At 40.8% G+C, this 17,540-nt stretch overlaps 2 protein-coding genes across 3 annotated transcripts; one reads left to right on the forward strand and one right to left on the reverse strand.

Annotated features, from left to right (window-relative positions):
• The first annotated feature begins 2,396 nt into the window (after nucleotides 1-2,396).
• On the forward strand, nucleotides 2,397-5,452 carry LOC136753987 (uncharacterized). Of its 2 annotated transcripts, none has more exons than XM_066710372.1 (6): nucleotides 2,397-2,505; nucleotides 3,124-3,209; nucleotides 3,390-3,401; nucleotides 3,642-3,782; nucleotides 4,207-4,352; nucleotides 4,717-5,452. In XM_066710372.1, exons 1-6 carry the CDS (start codon nucleotides 2,465-2,467, stop codon nucleotides 4,975-4,977), a joined length of 687 nt encoding a protein of 228 aa, XP_066566469.1. In that variant the 5' UTR covers nucleotides 2,397-2,464; the 3' UTR covers nucleotides 4,978-5,452. The 2 variants fall into 2 exon arrangements, with proteins under 2 accessions (XP_066566469.1, XP_066566465.1); XM_066710368.1 differs by having other exon boundaries at nucleotides 2,398-2,505; nucleotides 4,204-4,352.
• A 1,606-nt stretch (nucleotides 5,453-7,058) lies between these two features.
• Nucleotides 7,059-17,441, reverse strand: LOC136754031 (succinate dehydrogenase [ubiquinone] cytochrome b small subunit B, mitochondrial). Its single transcript, XM_066710388.1, has 4 exons — nucleotides 17,287-17,441; nucleotides 15,046-15,156; nucleotides 13,925-14,069; nucleotides 7,059-8,207 (listed from the first exon to the last, which is right to left on the reverse strand). Exons 1-4 carry the CDS (start codon nucleotides 17,333-17,335, stop codon nucleotides 8,042-8,044), a joined length of 471 nt encoding a protein of 156 aa, XP_066566485.1. The 5' UTR covers nucleotides 17,336-17,441; the 3' UTR covers nucleotides 7,059-8,041.
• Nucleotides 17,442-17,540: the final 99 nt, after the last annotated feature.

The following is a 17,540-nucleotide window of genomic DNA, read 5'->3' on the forward strand; positions in this document are numbered from 1 at the left end:
CTATCAGCTTGAATCAGTCGGCCCATTCTCCTCTGACCTCTAGCGTCAACAAGGCATTTTCGCCCACAGGACTGCCGCATACTGGATGTTTTTCCCTTTTCACACCATTCTTTGTAAACCCTAGAAATGGTTGTGCGTGAAAATCCCAGTAACTGAGCAGATTGTGAAATACTCAGACCGGCCCGTCTGGCACCAACAACCATGCCACGCTCAAAATTGCTTAAATCGCCTTTCTTTCCCATTCAGACATTCAGTTTGGAGTTCAGGAGATTGTCTTGACCAGGACCACACCCCTAAATGCATTGAAGCAACTGCCATGTGATTGGTTGGTTAGATAATTGCATTAATGAGAAATTGAACAGGTGTTCCTAATAATCCTTTAGGTGAGTGTACTTTGTGGTTATCCCGACTATCATGAAATACGGTTAAGGCTTCTGTACTTATTGGAAAGTACCACAGCCCTGAAATTCGTCATACATTTTCCACCTTGAAGATGACCACTGGAATCAGTTCAGTCCCATCTTCCCAAATGAAAAATACAGTGAGGGAAAAAAGTATTTGATCCCCTGCTGATTTTGTGCGTTTGCCCACTGACAAAGAAATGATCAGTCTATAATTTTAATGCTAGGTGTATTTTAACAGTGAGAGACAGAATAACAACAAAACAATCCAGGAAAACGCATTTCAAAAAAGTTATACATTGATTTGCATGTTAATGAGGGAAATAAGTATTTGATCCCGTATCAATCGGCAAGATTTCTGGCTCCCAGGTGTCTTTTATACAGGTAACGAGCTGAGATTAGGAGCACTCTCTTAAAGGCAGTGCTCCTAATCTCAGCTCGTTACCTGTATAAAAGACACCTGTCCACAGAAGCAATCAATCAATCAGATTCCAAACTCTCCACCATGGCCGAGACCAAAGAGCTGTCCAAGGATGTCAGGGACAAGATTGTAGACCTACACAAGGCTGGAATGGGCTACAAGACCATCGCCAAGCAGCTTGGTGAGAAGGTGACAACAGCTGGTGTGATTATTCGTAAATGGAAGAAACACAAAATAACTGTCAGTCTCCCTCGGTCTGGGGCTCCATGCAAGATCTCACCGCGTGGAGTTTCAATGATCATGAGAACAGTGAGGAATCAGCCCAGGACTACACGGGAGGATCTTGTTAATGATCTCAAGGCAGTTGGGACCATAGTCACCAAGAAAACAATTGGTAACACACTACGCCGTGAAGGACTGAAATCCTGCAGCGCCTGCAAGGTCCCCCTGCTCAAGAAAGCACATGTACAGGCCCGTCTGAAGTTTGCCAATGAACATCTGAATGATTCAGAGGAGAACTGGGTGAAAGTGTTGTGGCCAGATGAGACTAAAATCAAGCTCTTTGGCATCAACTCAACTCACTGTGTTTGGAGGAGGAGGAATGACCCCAAGAACACCATCCCCACCGTCAAACATGGAGGTGGAAACATTATGCTTTGGGGGTGTTTTTCTGCTAAGGGGACAGGACAACTGCACCGCATCAAAGGGACGATGGACGGGGCCATGTACCGTCAAATCTTGGGTGAGAACCTCCTTCCCTCAGCCAGGGCATTGAAAATGGGTCGTGGATGGTATTCCAGCATGACAATGACCCAAAACACACAGCCAAGGCAACAAAGGAGTGGCTCAAGAAGAAGCACATTAAGGTCCTGGAGTGGCCTAGCCAGTCTCCAGACCTTAATCCCATAGAAAATCTGTGGAGGGAGCTGAAGGTTCGAGTTCCCAAACGTCAGCCTCAAAACCTTAATGACTTGGAGAGGATCTGCAAAGAGGAGTGGGACAAAATCCCTCCTGAGATGTGTGCAAACCTGGTGGCCAACTACAAGAAACGTCTGACCTCTGTGATTGCCAACAAGGGTTTTGCCACCAAGTACTAAGTCGAAGGGGTCAAATACTTATTTCCCTCATTAACATGCAAATCAATTTATAACTTTTTTGAAATGCGTTTTTCTGGATTTTGTTGTTGTTATTCTGTCTCTCACTGTTAAAATACACCTACCATTAAAATTATAGACTGACCATTTCTTTGTCAGTGGGCAAACGTACAAAATCAGCAGGGGATCAAATACTTTTTTCCGTCACTGTATCAAAATGCAAATTAGCGATCAGTAAAATATGCCTATATATTGTAATAACAGTAATAATATACGTGACTGTCGTTAATTCCCTATATCTACACAAACTGTGCTGCTTGAGTGGCACGTATCAAACACCGTGTGCGCAGCTGTAGATTGCATTATAACACGGTGTTGCTCATTAATGCATCTGCTGAACAACAGGCATGACTGGTTTCCGAGTTGGGGGGTGGGAGCGCAAATGTCGAGAAAGTGCGCAATGCACAAAGGCATGAATGAGCCAGGAATGTGAAGAACACTTTGATAAAGTACCGCAAGGGGCAGCCAGCATATTTAAATCAGACAAGATGAGAGACCATTCAGCACAAGCATCCTCCCGAAGAAACAGGTAGGCATGCCTGGTTCTCAAATCATCAAATATTACTGTAGCAAACGGTGCAATGAATGAGGGACGTGTGTGACGGGTACAGGTGATGCCCGGTGCCAGGTTATAGACTCGCATTTAGAAACAAAAAGGCACCAGTTGATTAAGCTTAAGACTATATATACGTGGCTTGTAAACCACTTTCTCCACCAGACTCGCGGTGCTTTTTTACGTTTGCAAAAACAAATACGCATTTAAGACTTTGCTAAGCATACGGTTTATACAATCCTAACAGCCCGAGATTGCGTGCTTTTTGTGTATTTGTTGGTTTTCAATGTGTGTTGGCGTGGAAAGTGTCAGTGTCTGCTCAATTTTCCTTGAAAGTGCTCGTTAGAAATATATTCGCCTTCACACAGCATTGTTCAACACTATCCAGAGCTGTTGATCGCGACACGATTTTAATTGTATGCGTGTAACTGCAAAGCCTGCCGTTAGTTGTAACTCACAACGTTTCTGCAACTTTTAACAACGTCGCTTCAGCGTTCAGTCGTTCCTGGGTATCTTTTGGTATTAACGTGGCGCAACAAGAGAGGAGGATGTGGTTCTTGGCTTTGCTTTAATGTCTGTGTGTTTCTTTTGCAGTTTGCATTTTAATCGCAGGATGACAGAGACGAGTGACACATGTCTCCGGTTTATTCAAGCTGATGAAAGTGGGGTGTACTTTGAAGGTGAGGACTCATCTGGTTTGTGCAAGTTAACAGAAACACGTGTGAGCAGCACACACCCCTCCCAACAGTGTCTAAATAAAAAGCCCAGAGCACCACTGCATGGCTTTGCTGTCTGTCTGATCTGATCACTTTTCCATTCCTTCCTCCTGTCTGCTCCTGTGTCCCCGATTGACACCCAAGTACCGGACGAGGGTAAGGAATTACATATATTTGTATTGACATGCTGTTCAATTACTTCTTTGTAATATCAGGAAAAGGGCTTTAAGCCGGTTAATGGGAATCTACAACCCAACACCGGGCAGTAGCTCTGCTCACTATCTGTACAGGCTTGTGGTTTGCTATTAGGAGATGCATCAGTGTTTTGACACAATGAAAGATGTACATTTTCCAATGCTTGCTCTTCAGCAGCTGATATATTCCTCTCCCACCCAGAGTACGAGGAGGACAGCCTCAGGCACAGGCATGGGGATGATAAGCCTGTGTTCATCCGGAGTCATGAACACCAGTTTCTGGTGGTTTACCCTGATGGCCAGATCGGATGTGAGACCAGGACCACAGCACAGTATACACATGGTAAAGCAGGATTGTCTCTCAAACCTTTAGACACAGTAATCATTGGGTTAAACTGACACTTTGAGAGTTAATCTTGAGAGTCACTCTTAATACTGTGTGTCAAAATAAAGAGTGTGCATTCAGGTAGTTTCCTGAATAATTGTTTTATTTTGATTGTTTTCTTAATAATTGTATAAATGTAAATTATTGTAAAGGAATTTTTGTTTGAGGGTAAATTGACTCTTTACTCGCCAATATATTTAGATGTGTGTTGTGTGTTTCTTCCCCTTACCATAATCTTTCTATATTTCTCTGCTTGTAAGCATTGCCTGTACATGCACGATCAGTCTGCGTGTCTCACGCGGAAATGATCAATTTTAAACACTAATTCGGCCTAGAGAGAGAGAAAACGGTGAAGTTCACTGTCCCTATTGTTCCACAGAAGACATGACATTAACAATCAAGTATTACAATGCCTCACATCCCACCAAGGACGATGTGAGAAGCGTGGCCCTGGAGGTACAAACAGGAGATAGGCGTCAAGCGATCTACTGTGATGTGCAGGGCGAGATGGGAATTGTCGGCGTGCAGGTAAGTTCAGCATAAGCATCGCCATTATCTAACTGTACGCACCTGTACCTGCTTTAACCTGCATTATAAATGAGCAGGTGGTTAATGAATGCAAAAATATCCAATATGTTATAAACCAGTTCACATCACGCCTTCAGTACGAGCTGGGTGGTTATTACACGTTACTCATTGCTTTTCATGCAGTTCACATTTACATTAGCAAAGCCGGTCCACTGCACAGCTACACATTAACCCTATAGGTTTCAATGCACACAATAGCATGTTCGGTTCTTCTGTGACCCGTTATCGTTAATATCAGACGATGAACACCCGCTTCTGTAATAGTTTCTTGCTTTGTCCAACGGACGACTTTGCCTCTCTACAGGGAACTATGCCAACCTCTGTCAAAGTAGATAAGGACAAACGCATTTTTTATATGAAAAATTATAAAAATGTGTGTAGTTGTACAATGGAGTCTTCCGAACACAAAGGTTGGTTTCTGTGCCTGAGTAAGGACGAGTCTTCAAACAACGAATCCTACAAGCTTACTTTGAAGAAGAAGCAGCGGCCCACCGAAATCGACGAAAGTATAATGTTGACTGTGGAAGATGCAGCCGTTAAAAAAGCAACATTTCCTGTAAATTAGACTGAAATGTTTTCTTTATTTGTTCCATCTGTGAAATAGTTACAGTGGGAGTGTATGGTCAGCTCACTGTATATGGCATAATTCTGTCCTTCAGAGCGTTTTATATTGTGCACACAAATTGGAAAACTGTCAAAGGTGGGACAAAAAAAGCATACACTGATTGTTTAATTTATTGATTCTGTATGTACCCCAATACAAAAACATTTGTTTAAATAATGAAAGCCAGTGTCATGCTTTCATTATTTTTTTTAATAATAAAAATCAGTGCTAATTTTAGTTTTAGAACTGTTTTCATCTTTGCTAGTTTTGTAGTCTAGATGTTTTTAGGTAACTGTCTGTTAATGTTTAATTGCCTTATACTTCAACTCAGATGTAAAAAGTCAAATTTAAATAAACTCAAGCTAATGTAAGATGTGCATTTGTCTCTTAAGAAACTAGTTGCTGAAAAACAATAAACCCTTTTGTATCAAGCTCATCAGTATATGGATATATATTTTGTATTTTTAAGTAAAACTAGTAGGATTTAACTCATTAGATGTAGATGTCACCAACACTATATACAAAGGGGTCGGTATAAAACAAAGTATTACAGGTTTATAGGATTTTCACAGTAATTTAGCAAGGCCCCTCTGCAGGGTAAGAAAGGAGAAGAAAGATCACATGCAGCACACGACCACACAGTGACTTGTGTGCAAACTATCTGAACAATGTGTGTGGGTGCACGTCCAGAGCCAGGAGGAAAACAAGCCAAAACTAGAATTAACAAGGAACACACTGCAAGAAAGCATCCGTGACTCACTAGATCACAGTGACGCGAAAATGAGCTGAAAAACATTTAGCAGGTGTGGAAATCTTGAACTTCGTCACAAGATCACGTCCTTGAGGCGCTGTCTGTCTGACTAACACCCGACCTGATCACACAGCTGAGGAAAGGAGAGACTGTGGCTGTAGCTGAGGTTTTTGGCCCTACAAATCACACTTGTTCCTTGTATTAAATAAAAGGTGGGAAGTCCCTTATGTGAAAAAGGCCTCCAGGCAAGAACAAAATGTGTACTTTGAGTAAACTCACCCAAGTACACATGCAACAGTGCAGGGACATCGGTGTGCACCATCATAAACTGTGTACGTTTTCAAATAGACAATACTATTGCAGCACAGGTTAGATGCAGGCAAAACATGCAGATGTAAGCTCTTTCTAAATGCAGTGCATCTGAAAGCCACTGAAGGACAGATTTAAAGTGTGGAAATTATTTTGTTCACAACAAAGGCATCTCTGCAGCACTGGCCTCTCTTGAAACATTTCGGTTAATCTTTTTGCTCTAGACTTTATTTGCGACTTTCTAGTAATAACAGATGCTGGCCAACAGGTCAATCTTATTATTACTAATAATAATCATCATCATCATAAAAATCTGCAGATTAGCAGAAAAGAGTCTATTAAAAAAATAAATCTGTCTTCGGACTGAATAATTAGACGCATCCTGGCACAGAAAGTATATTAAATGACAAATGGAAACAGGATGCATTTGACATGTTGGAATAGATCACCAAACCACAGACATCTCTGGAGGCTTGCTGGTGGGCTGGAAATCACCGTGAGGTCAGAATGCACTACATGTGTTTTTTTATTTAATTTTTATATTTCCTGTCAAAGATCAGTTTCCACTCCCGGGGCGATTTTTCTAAATATATCTTCTCCCCCCAGGCTAGGCCGAGCAGCACTCAGTGATGAATCAGAACCACTGTATAAATGGACCCCCGTGTTAAATGTCTATGGATAAACATACCAGCCAAATAAATAAACAATAATTACTACATTTCATTTTCAGAGAGAGCAGAAAACAGGAGGCTGGATATGAACAGATAAGGAACACTAACAAATGCAATTGGATGTTTAATTAATAAAAACTAATGCAGAGGTTGTTTTGAACAATTATAAGAACTGATTGACAGTTTTGACCCCACCTAAACAAGCTACAGATTGGTCAGTGCAATCGAATGTTTTTGTCAATTGCTGAAGATCTCTGGAGCTCACCGACTGAATAAGATGGTACAGAAAACCACTTCTCAGTGAAACAGGATAAAGAGGGAAAGGCTTTAATGTATTTATTTTTAACAGATCATTGTCTGTGCTTAACAAAGATCAAACAAGGGACTTTGCTGTTTTTAATCTAATATCCTGTAGCCATAGGTGAATGTGGATGCAGGCCTGTGAACCGTTTCTTTAAGTGTTGCAAATGTAATAGGGCTCTTGTATAAATCGGGCAGCGTCTCGCTGCATGAATATGACTTACCGCGTTCAATCCAAGCTGGTTATACCACAGGAAACGTGCACAGCTTAGGTCACCTTTTTCTCAGGCCGCATACCAGGAAAACAATCCTGTAGCAATTGTTTTAGAAAGCCACAAATGGGCTCTCTCTCTCTAATGTCATCAGCAAGGGCATATAAACAAAGCATGGGGGTTTCCTAATCCTGAGATGAGTAGCACAGTGCGCTGCCTTGCTTAACCAAACCTCAAGTGTCCACACTGCTGGGAAGCCTGCAAAGCACTAGGTAGAGAGGTGGCAGAGTGAAACCACCACCAGTGAGCTAATGCCAAATATTTGTGAACTCTGCATACATGCACAGAGCTTCTCAACTCGTCTTGGTATCTTAATGATCACTCGGGTTTCTAATTTTGGGAGGGCTCTATTTACACCTCATTTTAATACTACTAAAGGTTAAGACTCCATCCCCCCTTCGCTAGATCCAAGAGCTGGGTGATTTACGTCCTAGTCAGAAAGCTCAAAGAAATGTTTGTCTCCAGTTTCCTGCTCACCACAGATCACAAGTAAATTACACAATTAAGCTGTGACAGAAGACCGAACACTGAATGTCACTCCTTCAGAACACAAAACAATCCAGAAATTAATTAAAATTAAAAAATGGGGCAAGGAAATGAAAGCTGTTTATATGTGTCACAGAAAAATATATATAGATTTCAAAGATGATCCGGGAAATAGTTTACAATTAGCTGAGTGACAGACATCTCCGCCCCCCACCCCCCAACCCCCAGTCCATGAGCTAGATGCTCCAGAGCATGGCCACGGCTTTGCAGATTCCCACGTCGTGGTAATTGAAGTAGCACAGGCCCGCGAACGTGAGGGAAGAGAGGGCAAAGAGGCCGGCTTTCGCCACCTTAACGGACGCCTCTCCGTGGATGTAGTCGGTCAACACCTGGCCCAGTCCCCTGTGGAACGACAATGGGAAGAGAAGACAAGAGAAGATTATAGGACTGGGGGGGAGGGTGCCTGGGCTTCAGGGCAAGCAGGGTTTCAGTGCGATATACAAATCACATGTTCACCTTCCCTTTATTGTCAGAAATAGACATCATAACCTAGAATCTTGTGTTTAATCTTTTCTGCATTAACAATGTTACTTTATTTCAATTCAGACGAAGTCTCCTCTCTAGGAAAGGCGAACAGAACCTTACTCCAGTTCACGGGATGCATCCATGATTAGCGGTTGACTGATAGTGGATTTTCAAAACCGATACCGATAACAATAACTAGGGTGGGGGGAAAAGCCGATTTCCGATTAATCGGCCGATTATTTTTCTTTATCAATAAAATCAAATATATTGTATATAATATATAGCTCTGAGTGTAAAATTGCAACCCTTAAATAAAATTCTGCAAAATTTTGAAAAATGGAAAAAAATGAGGGAGTTTATTGGAAAGTTTTTGATAAAATTACAGCAGTAGTTCAACATTACCATTTTTAGATCATTGATGAAAATAAACTACACAATGAAATTCCAGTAATAACAAACTTTGGGTACTTTACTTATTTTCAGATATAACTGTAGCTGTAGATTGTGTAGATATGTAAATAAAGCTGCAGGCGCTGAGAGGCTCACAGGCTGTGGTCAGCGGTTTCTCAATAAACGCATTAGATGTAAACATAAAATAAACATGACTACACCACGCATTGTATTACTTTTTATTTATAGATTTCTGAGTTGCATTTGCAAGTAATAAAGGCAGCTGCTGTTATTTTACAACCGGATTAGGAAAGAAACATTAGAAAATTCTGGAATCATATAAGGGCATCACTACAAATGCCTAGTGTTTAATTCACCACTTGTTTTACACAAATAAATACGAGTCAAGATAATATAAATGAACACATTCTTAAACAGAAACTTTGAATCTACAAATAAAAGTGCAAATAACTAAGTAGGAATGAGAAAAGATCCAAATGTAAAAAAGTTGAGAGCATCAATTTTAAATTCCAGCCAAGCAGGGTCTCCGTGCTGAGCCAAGTCACATGTGACAGTAAACTCCATGAGGGAGTCAGTGATGGTTTTCATTTCACCACTAGAGGACATTTGTCCCCTATAACCAAGGATATTAATGCATACAACCCCACATATACTATCGGCCATTTATTCATTTCTGCCGATTGCCGATAGTTTCAAATAGCTGTTATCGGCTCCGATAAATCGGTCAACTTCAATCCAGGATGTGAAAAGCATTCACAATAGTTGGTAAATATTGCGCAAATACCAAAGCAAGCAAGTCTGTTCAACAGTGACTCACATCTTCACCAGATCTCTGAGACAGGCAGTCAGCAAAATATACTTTACAAAATGTTGTAATACCAGCTCATCGCCGCTAAGGTGGAAAAAATAAAATAAAAACAGAAGCAGAGGGCTACTGCTGTACAACTTGAGGGCTTGTGGAGATGAGAAAAGGGCAGAACCATTGGCCAACAAAGAGCAACAAAGGAAAATTGCACACACATGCTCGAGTGCCATCACCCAAAAATACAAGTTCAGGAAGAGTGCCAGTGCATGTTAAGAGAAGCGGCCGGGAATGAAAAGATGACAGCTATTTATACACACAAAAAAAAGCAAGTGAAACATATTAGATGAAACTAAATTTAGGAAGCAGAGGAAAGTGAAAATGTGTGGTGCTGAAAGCCAGAAGCTTGTGTGTTGTCCTTGGCTATTGCAAGAGGAAGCAATGGTGAGGAGGGATGGTGTGTGTGTGTGAGTGAGTGAGTGTAGGGCTGTAATATAATGATTTTCCATGTATACATGATTTAATGTCCAGGCACTGATGGAAGAGAGGGATTGAACAGGAGCACAGTTGAAGGTGTAAAATGGTGTGCTCTGGGCATGGGCAGTAGGGCAGTAACAGTAGGGAGGCTAAAACCACGCTGATGTAACCAACATCCAGAGGTACAGCACGGCACTTCGTGAAGTACAATCCTAAATTAGAAGTGCGACAGCGAAACCGCGTACAGAGGAATACAGAGGAAAAACCAAGGTGACAACCGGTTTGAAATTACCCTGAAAACCTGACAGGGAATCTTGGTCTGTGGTTAACTGCACTGAAGACTTACTTCCTGTCTCCCAACATTCATCAATATATATTATATATATATATATATATATATATATATATATATATATATATATATATATATATATATAATGCTTTAGATGTACACTCACCTAAAGGATTATTAGGAACACCATACTAATACTGTGTTTGACCCCCTTTCGCCTTCAGAACTGCCTTAATTCTACGTGGCATTGATTCAACAAGGCGCTGAAAGCATTCTTTAGAAATGTTGGCCCATATTGATAGGAGAGCATCTTGCAGTTGATGGAGATTTGTGGGATGCACATCCAGGGCACGAAGCTCCCGTTCCACCACATCCCAAAGATGCTCTATTGGGTTGAGATCTGGTGACTGTGGGGGCCAGTTTAGTACAGTGAACTCATTGTCATGTTCAAGAAACCAATTTGAAATGATTCGACCTTTGTGACATGGTGCATTATCCTGCTGGAAGTAGCCATCAGAGGATGGGTACATGGTGGTCATAAAGGGACGGACATGGTCAGAAACAATGCTCAGGTAGGCCGTGGCATTTAAACGAGGCCCAATTGGCAATAAGGGGCCTAAAGTGTGCCAAGAAAACATCCCCCACACCATTACACCACCACCACCAGCCTGCACAGTGGTAACAAGGCATGATGGATCCATGTTCTCATTCTGTTTACGCCAAATTCTGACTCTACCATCTGAATGTCTCAACAGAAATCGAGACTCATCAGACCAGGCAACATTTTTCCAGTCTTCAACTGTCCAATTTTGGTGAGCTTGTGCAAATTGTAGCCTCTTTTTCCTATTTGAAGTGGAGATGAGTGGTACCCGGTGGGGTCTTCTGCTGTTGTAGCCCATCCGCCTCAAGGTTGTACGTGTTGTGGCTTCACAAATGCTTTGCTGCATACCTCGGTTGTAACGAGTGGTTATTTCAGTCAAAGTTGCTCTTCTATCAGCTTGAATCAGTCGGCCCATTCTCCTCTGACCTCTAGCATCAACAAGGCATTTTCGCCCACAGGACTGCCGCATACTGGATGTTTTTCCCTTTTCACACCATTCTTTGTAAACCCTAGAAATGGTTGTGCGTGAAAATCCCAGTAACTGAGCAGATTGTGAAATACTCAGACTGGCCCGTCTGGCACCAACAACCATGCCACGCTCAAAATTGCTTAAATCACCTTTCTTTCCCATTCAGACATTCAGTTTGGAGTTCAGGAGATTGTCTTGACCAGGACCACACCCCTAAATGCATTGAAGCAACTGCCATGTGATTGGTTGGTTAGATAATTGCATTAAAGAGAAATTGAACAGGTGTTCCTAATAATCCTTTAGGTGAGTGTAGATAATAATAATAGCATATATATGTATAGGAATTTACAGCAGCACTGGAAACTTTCTGAAACTCTGAATTCAAATTAAGCATTAAAGTAAATGTAGCTCTGCACATCTCTGTTGATAATCAAGCCTTAATTAGGCATGACAGCTCTATCAAGCACATGGAAACAATACTGCTTCTAGAATAGGACTAGAGAGGAACTCTATCACACAGAACATCTAAGAATACTTTTGATTGGTTTTATGGTTGTCCTTTTTTCCATTCATGACAATAAAAACATGTTTTCCTGGAAACAGTGAGCAGAGAAAGGTCAGACTACATGCACAGCCAGCCTGTGGGAGGAGTGAAAGGGAGGTATACATGACACTGCTGGCTACTGGAGCAGTAACAAAATATGCCATTCACTGCTTAACTCTTCACAATAAGCCCAGGCACAGATTGAAAGCAAAACTTTGATAGCAGCTGCCACATTAATTATTACACATGTTTTGCAATTTTCTCACCATGTGCAACCATGCAAATTTGTACTTTTACTTTTTACCACTGGGAAATAAAAACAATCTTGTAATGGCGAGATTTAATAAGAAACTGGAGCATTTAAAATGAGTGTGATGAATGAGAAACTCAGCTGCTTGAGTACAGGAAACTCATACTAGAGCACTGAAGCGTAATGTGCCAAAACCACTAAACCACAATAAGCCTCACAGTCAAACCCCATCTCAAATATCTGGGGTGCCTTTTAGATGGCTTAAACACCAGAAAAAGGCCCTTTTATCAGAACTGTGCTGAAGTAAAAGACTTCCAAAATTCACATGCACATTAGAACATAAGAAAGTTTACAAATGAGAGGAGGCCATTCAATCCAAGGATCCTATCCAATCTATTTTTGAAAGTTCCCAAGTTTTCAGCTTCAAACACATCGCAGTGCATTGTACAGTCTGAACATCACTGCCCTTGTTCTCAATTCCACACTTTTGACAATATACCCTAACCTGTTTGACTTTTTTTATTGCTTCCCCACATTGTTTGGATGGAGAAAGTGAGGAGTCCATGTAGACTCCTAGGTCTTTCTCATGCGATACTTCATCTAGTTCAATTCCTCCCATAGTGTAATTATAGTGGACATGTTTGTTACCTGCATGTAATACCTTGCACTTGTCCACATTGAATTTCATCTGCCAGGTGTCGGCCCACAACTGAATATTATCCAAGTCCATTTGTATAGCCTGTGCTGCTGAGATTGTATCTGCTGAGCCACCTACTTTTGTATTATTTGCATAATATTCAGCTACTAATTAGATTCAGTTACAACATTAGAATACCGTTACTAGTAAAGAGATTATTATGTCATGTCTTTACATAATAATAAAAAAAAAAGAGTAGTAGCTCGATACACGATACATTGGGAGCAGGACTAAAGGCAGGGGGGGAGTTGAGCACTCAAAAACCCAAACCAAAAAGTGTTACGTAATTCCCTGTGTAGTTCCATGCCACAGACTGAAGAATCTCCCAACACAATGCTCCCAATCACAGTGAGAAACTGCATTACAGCTGAAGAACCATGTGACCAACAATGCAGAGGCTTTCAGAAATGAATATCATTTTTTTTTTTTGGTGAAAGGCACCAAGAATGCCCGTAGGGATTGTGAGATGGAGGGGTTCAACCAACTAGATCTGGGATGTTTGAATCAAATTCATCAAATCGATTATTGCAGTATTGGACAGGTTTTCATTGGAATTTGAGTTCTTGTACTACCTGTAAATTATTATCTGAAAGTTTTTAAGTTTCTGAAGAAACGGGAGAGTGGGCAAGTGGGGGGGCAGAACACAAAGGTTTCTTTAAAATGCTGAAGGAAAAATACACTGACTTTCCACAAACACTGTCTGAGAACCTTGTGAAGAGACTCCAAAAGGTTGGCACCAAACTCCCTCTAGTGGTTTGCATTTGATTAGTTTGTGCTATTGTTATGCCAAAGCCAACACAGCTCCTAGGCAGACTGAACTGTGTTAGGCAGCACATCACCCACATGTTATTAAATTAACTGTGAAGAGCAGTATTTCATTCTAAATTTGGTAATTGGTTTGGTAATCATTGATAGGATTAGTAATGGAAACAGTATTAATATTCAACAGCTCACAGGTTCCTGCAATGTCTGTCAGGAGTAAAGTGGAGAATAGTGCAGTGTGTGTGTCAGAGAGGGAGAGAGAGGGTATGCATTGCGGCACTGCTCTTACCAGTGCCCGTGCAGGGTGAGCACAGCTGCCAAGGAGTAGTCCATGGCAGGGCCGGGGTACAGATAGGCAGCGGGCAGCAGGCCCAGCAGGACGGCACTCAGCGCCCGCTCACTCGTCCAGTGGAGCGATGCGGCCTTGGAGCCAGCTGCAGGGCAAGGAAACCAACACCCGAGTCAGACAATACCCGAGGAATCCCAATACTGGACACAGACACCGTGCCCAAGAGATGAAAGAAAGACTGGAACCAAACCGAAGTCGGAATATAGCATTATAATATAAGAAGGGGGAGGAAGCATTTATGAGAAGTTTCATGAAGAAGGTTTGCCTATTTTCAGGGGGGAAAAGATTTCATGAATATTACTTTTTCCCCGTTGTCAAGCCACTAGGATCTTTCTTGGGTTCCATCTGCCATGAAATTAAGGATGCATGATGGACCAAGATGGCTCCGATTCACAGCCTTGAACATCTTCCAGTCTTACACATGAAATACACCTCCACCTCTTATTCTGATATAACGAAAATAAGGATGTAACATGATACGGCAAAAATGCTTGGAACGCAAAGCCAAGCACATTTAGAGCATTTTTAAACTTTCACTCTGATCTTTATTGCATTAAAAATAGTCTTGTCTGCAGGTCTTAATTAAAATTATAATGTTGACATTTTAACACCATTGTTCACTTTACATTTTTAACCTTCATTTTAACCTTTTTTAGAAGTTGAAACTCCCATCTCCAAAGAGATTCCAAACTATTTAATAGTAAAACATTCATATTGCTTAAATCTCCAAACAAAGTGTGCCATGACCGTATTTGCTAAAATAGTAAGAGGTTTAGGGTGTCAAGGACTGTGTTATATTGGGGTAGAGTGTACTTCCCTTCATGTTGACATTACAGATTTGTATTCTCCTTTAATTGTCTCTGTACAGGATTATTATTATTTATACTTGTATTTGTTCAACTAACAGATGGCTTTGCTTCCAGATGCTGCAATGTTCATAACCAAGTGACTTCATCAGAACAGTCCAATATAAATGTATGATATAACCTTTCTGTACCACAAATCCAACTCCTCAGAAAGCGTTCAGTGGGGGAACCCGGCCTGCAGCTCTCATGACTCACCGCAGTGTGCAGGGGACAGATGGATACGCGCAGCCAGCTGAGTGGGGGGATCACGGCTCGTTCTCGCAGAAACCAGCGGCCGAGCAAGGAGAGAATTATTGAAGAACAGAGCTTTGCGGGGGAGATACAACACTCCTGTTAGACAGCACAGCAATAAACAAGTTGTTTAATAACTGAATTAAGTAGCCTTCATAACTCAAGAGCTATTCCAAATCTGATGTACTGAAATCAGACTGAGAATAAGCTATATTGGTGCATTAAAAAGCTTTTCAATACAATGGAATCCCTTAGCAGTTTGTCAAGATATACAGATATTTTAAAAACGGGGTAAGCAAAAGTCTGTTCATTCAGACCTATACTCGAATTCACTGTAAAGCACCTTGCAACACCTGAGAGCCCAACTGAAGCCTAGAGTTAGAAGGAAGCTTAATAATTGTACAATCATGACAGAATGACCCACTGATATCTCATATAATAACAATGAAATTATACAGATTAAAATATATTTCTGCAGCACCTCATACATATTAAAAACCTCATGGAAGTACTCAACTACACACTAATTACTAAACAAAAAAACAGATTTGAACCAAAATAAGGTGGAAACACTCCTAAAGTCCCTTGGGGAATTGCTCAATTTGAAAGGGGTTTAAGAATCAAAAGCTGTGTGTGAGGTACTCTACTACATAAAATTAAGTCGTGGAAAAAACAAGGTTGTAAAAACAGATTAGTGACGTAGCCGATTACACACCACCTATGGAGGGTGATCAGTGCCAAAATTAAGATGAACGTGATTATGAACAAGAAGATGATTATGAAGATGAACATGAAGATGATTATGAACATGATTATGAAGATGAACATGAAGATGATTATGAACATGAAGATGATTATGAACATGATTATGAAGATGATTATTAAAATGATTATGAAGATGAACATGAAGATGATTATGAAGATGAAGACGAACATGAAGATGATTATGATGATGAACATGAAGAGGATTATGAGCTCTGGATAGGACAATACGCGCACTGGTCCCGCCCACCAGCTCTGATTGACAGAGTTCAATGTTTTGTCACATCGAAAAAAAAAAGAAATACAAGAGACGCTACGAAATGTTCATGTTCATTTTTTAGGTTTATTTATTTATTTATTCGTCTATTTATTTGTTTATTTATTTCAACATGTATTTATACATTCATTAATTTCAACATGTATATATTTATTTCCCGTTTGTCTCAATGCGCTTCTACATTTCGTAGCGTCTCTTGTATTTCTTTTTTTTTTTTCGATGTGACAAAACATTGAACTCTGTCAATCAGAGCTGGTGGGCGGGACCAGTGCGCGTATTGTCCTATCCAGAGCTCATAATCCTCTTCATGTTCGTCTTCATAATTATGTTCATAATCATGTTAATAATCATCTTCATGTTCATCTCCATGTTCATAATCATGTTAATAATCATCTTCATGTTCATCTCCATGTTCATAATCATGTTAATAATCATCTTCATGTTCATAATCACGTTCATCTTACTTTTGACACTGATCACCCTCCATACCACCTGTAGATGGCGGTGTAAGTCTGTCAATGGACGTCAAGTGACTTCTATTGAATAAACATCACATTGCTTCCAGATTTACCGAGGGCAGTTTTTCCACATCACACAAAGTGTTTATAGACAGGGCTGGGTAGCTGTTGCCACCACGGTGTGATATTAACAAAACTAACAGAGAAACGGCGCTGCAGTGATTTTAAATCAGGTGTGCACTGTGGAGAAATGTAGAGAAAACAGGAAACGGTGGCTATTTCGACACATGTAAACGCAAAACGACTAGCTGAGCATTTAATACTTTTTAGACCTGAAACGAAGGAAATAAAATGGCTGACATCAAGACTTCTAATTTACTTGTATATGCTCTTTGCCTTTTTTGTTGTCATATTTAAAGTGTCCAGTTATGACATTTACCTACTTGAACCTGTAACACGCCCACTTTATCCCTGACAGAACAATATGATTATATAAAACGTGGACGGGGGAACTATATCATATCAAACACTGACTAGTGTCACATCCCAGTTTGAACTTGAAAACGTTTTCGACCAGCCACCTCGCTGAGCAATGTCCAGTTTGCAAACTGACGAGAAAGAAAGATGCCTTAGACCAACGGACCCTCGCACAAAGCCCCTGAGGTTATATGTATCCATATCGTGAGGTTATCTGTAGAGAAAACTCACGTTTGACGCCTCTGTGGCAGAGGGAGCTCATCCTCACCAGGGCCGCCATCTTGAACGAACAAGGTCACGCACCGCGCTCACCCGGAAGTACTTAAAATAGTCGGCGGAGGAAAGAGAGATATTGGGTGATGATTGTGGTACAAACTGTCAATAATTAGGCATTACTATATGTTTAAAAAAGTGTGTTATTATTTTGTCACTGTTTAGATACGCGCTGCTGAGTTAGTAGCTTTTCTTTCTCCCCACTTCCGGGT

The sequence above is a fragment of the Amia ocellicauda genome, chromosome 1 (assembly GCF_036373705.1).
Source record: "Amia ocellicauda isolate fAmiCal2 chromosome 1, fAmiCal2.hap1, whole genome shotgun sequence".
NCBI lineage: Eukaryota > Metazoa > Chordata > Actinopteri > Amiiformes > Amiidae > Amia > Amia ocellicauda.

What these genes read in the sequence shown, in the direction of transcription:
- LOC136753987 (XM_066710368.1), top strand. Translation starts at nt 2,465, where the DNA reads ATGAGAGACCATTCAGCACAAGCATCCTCCCGAAGAAACAG. An exon ending in CACAGCACAGTATACACATG is followed by an intron (nt 3,783 to 4,203) that starts GTAAAGCAGGAT and finishes ATTGTTCCACAG; the next exon opens with AAGACATGACATTAACAATC. An exon ending in TGGGAATTGTCGGCGTGCAG is followed by an intron (nt 4,353 to 4,716) that starts GTAAGTTCAGCA and finishes GCCTCTCTACAG; the next exon opens with GGAACTATGCCAACCTCTGT.
- LOC136754031 (XM_066710388.1), bottom strand. Translation starts at nt 17,335, where the DNA reads ATGGCGGCCCTGGTGAGGATGAGCTCCCTCTGCCACAGAGGCGTCAAA. An exon ending in CTGCCACAGAGGCGTCAAAC is followed by an intron (nt 15,157 to 17,286) that starts GTGAGTTTTCTC and finishes TCCCCCGCAAAG; the next exon opens with CTCTGTTCTTCAATAATTCT. An exon ending in TCTGTCCCCTGCACACTGCG is followed by an intron (nt 14,070 to 15,045) that starts GTGAGTCATGAG and finishes CTTGCCCTGCAG; the next exon opens with CTGGCTCCAAGGCCGCATCG.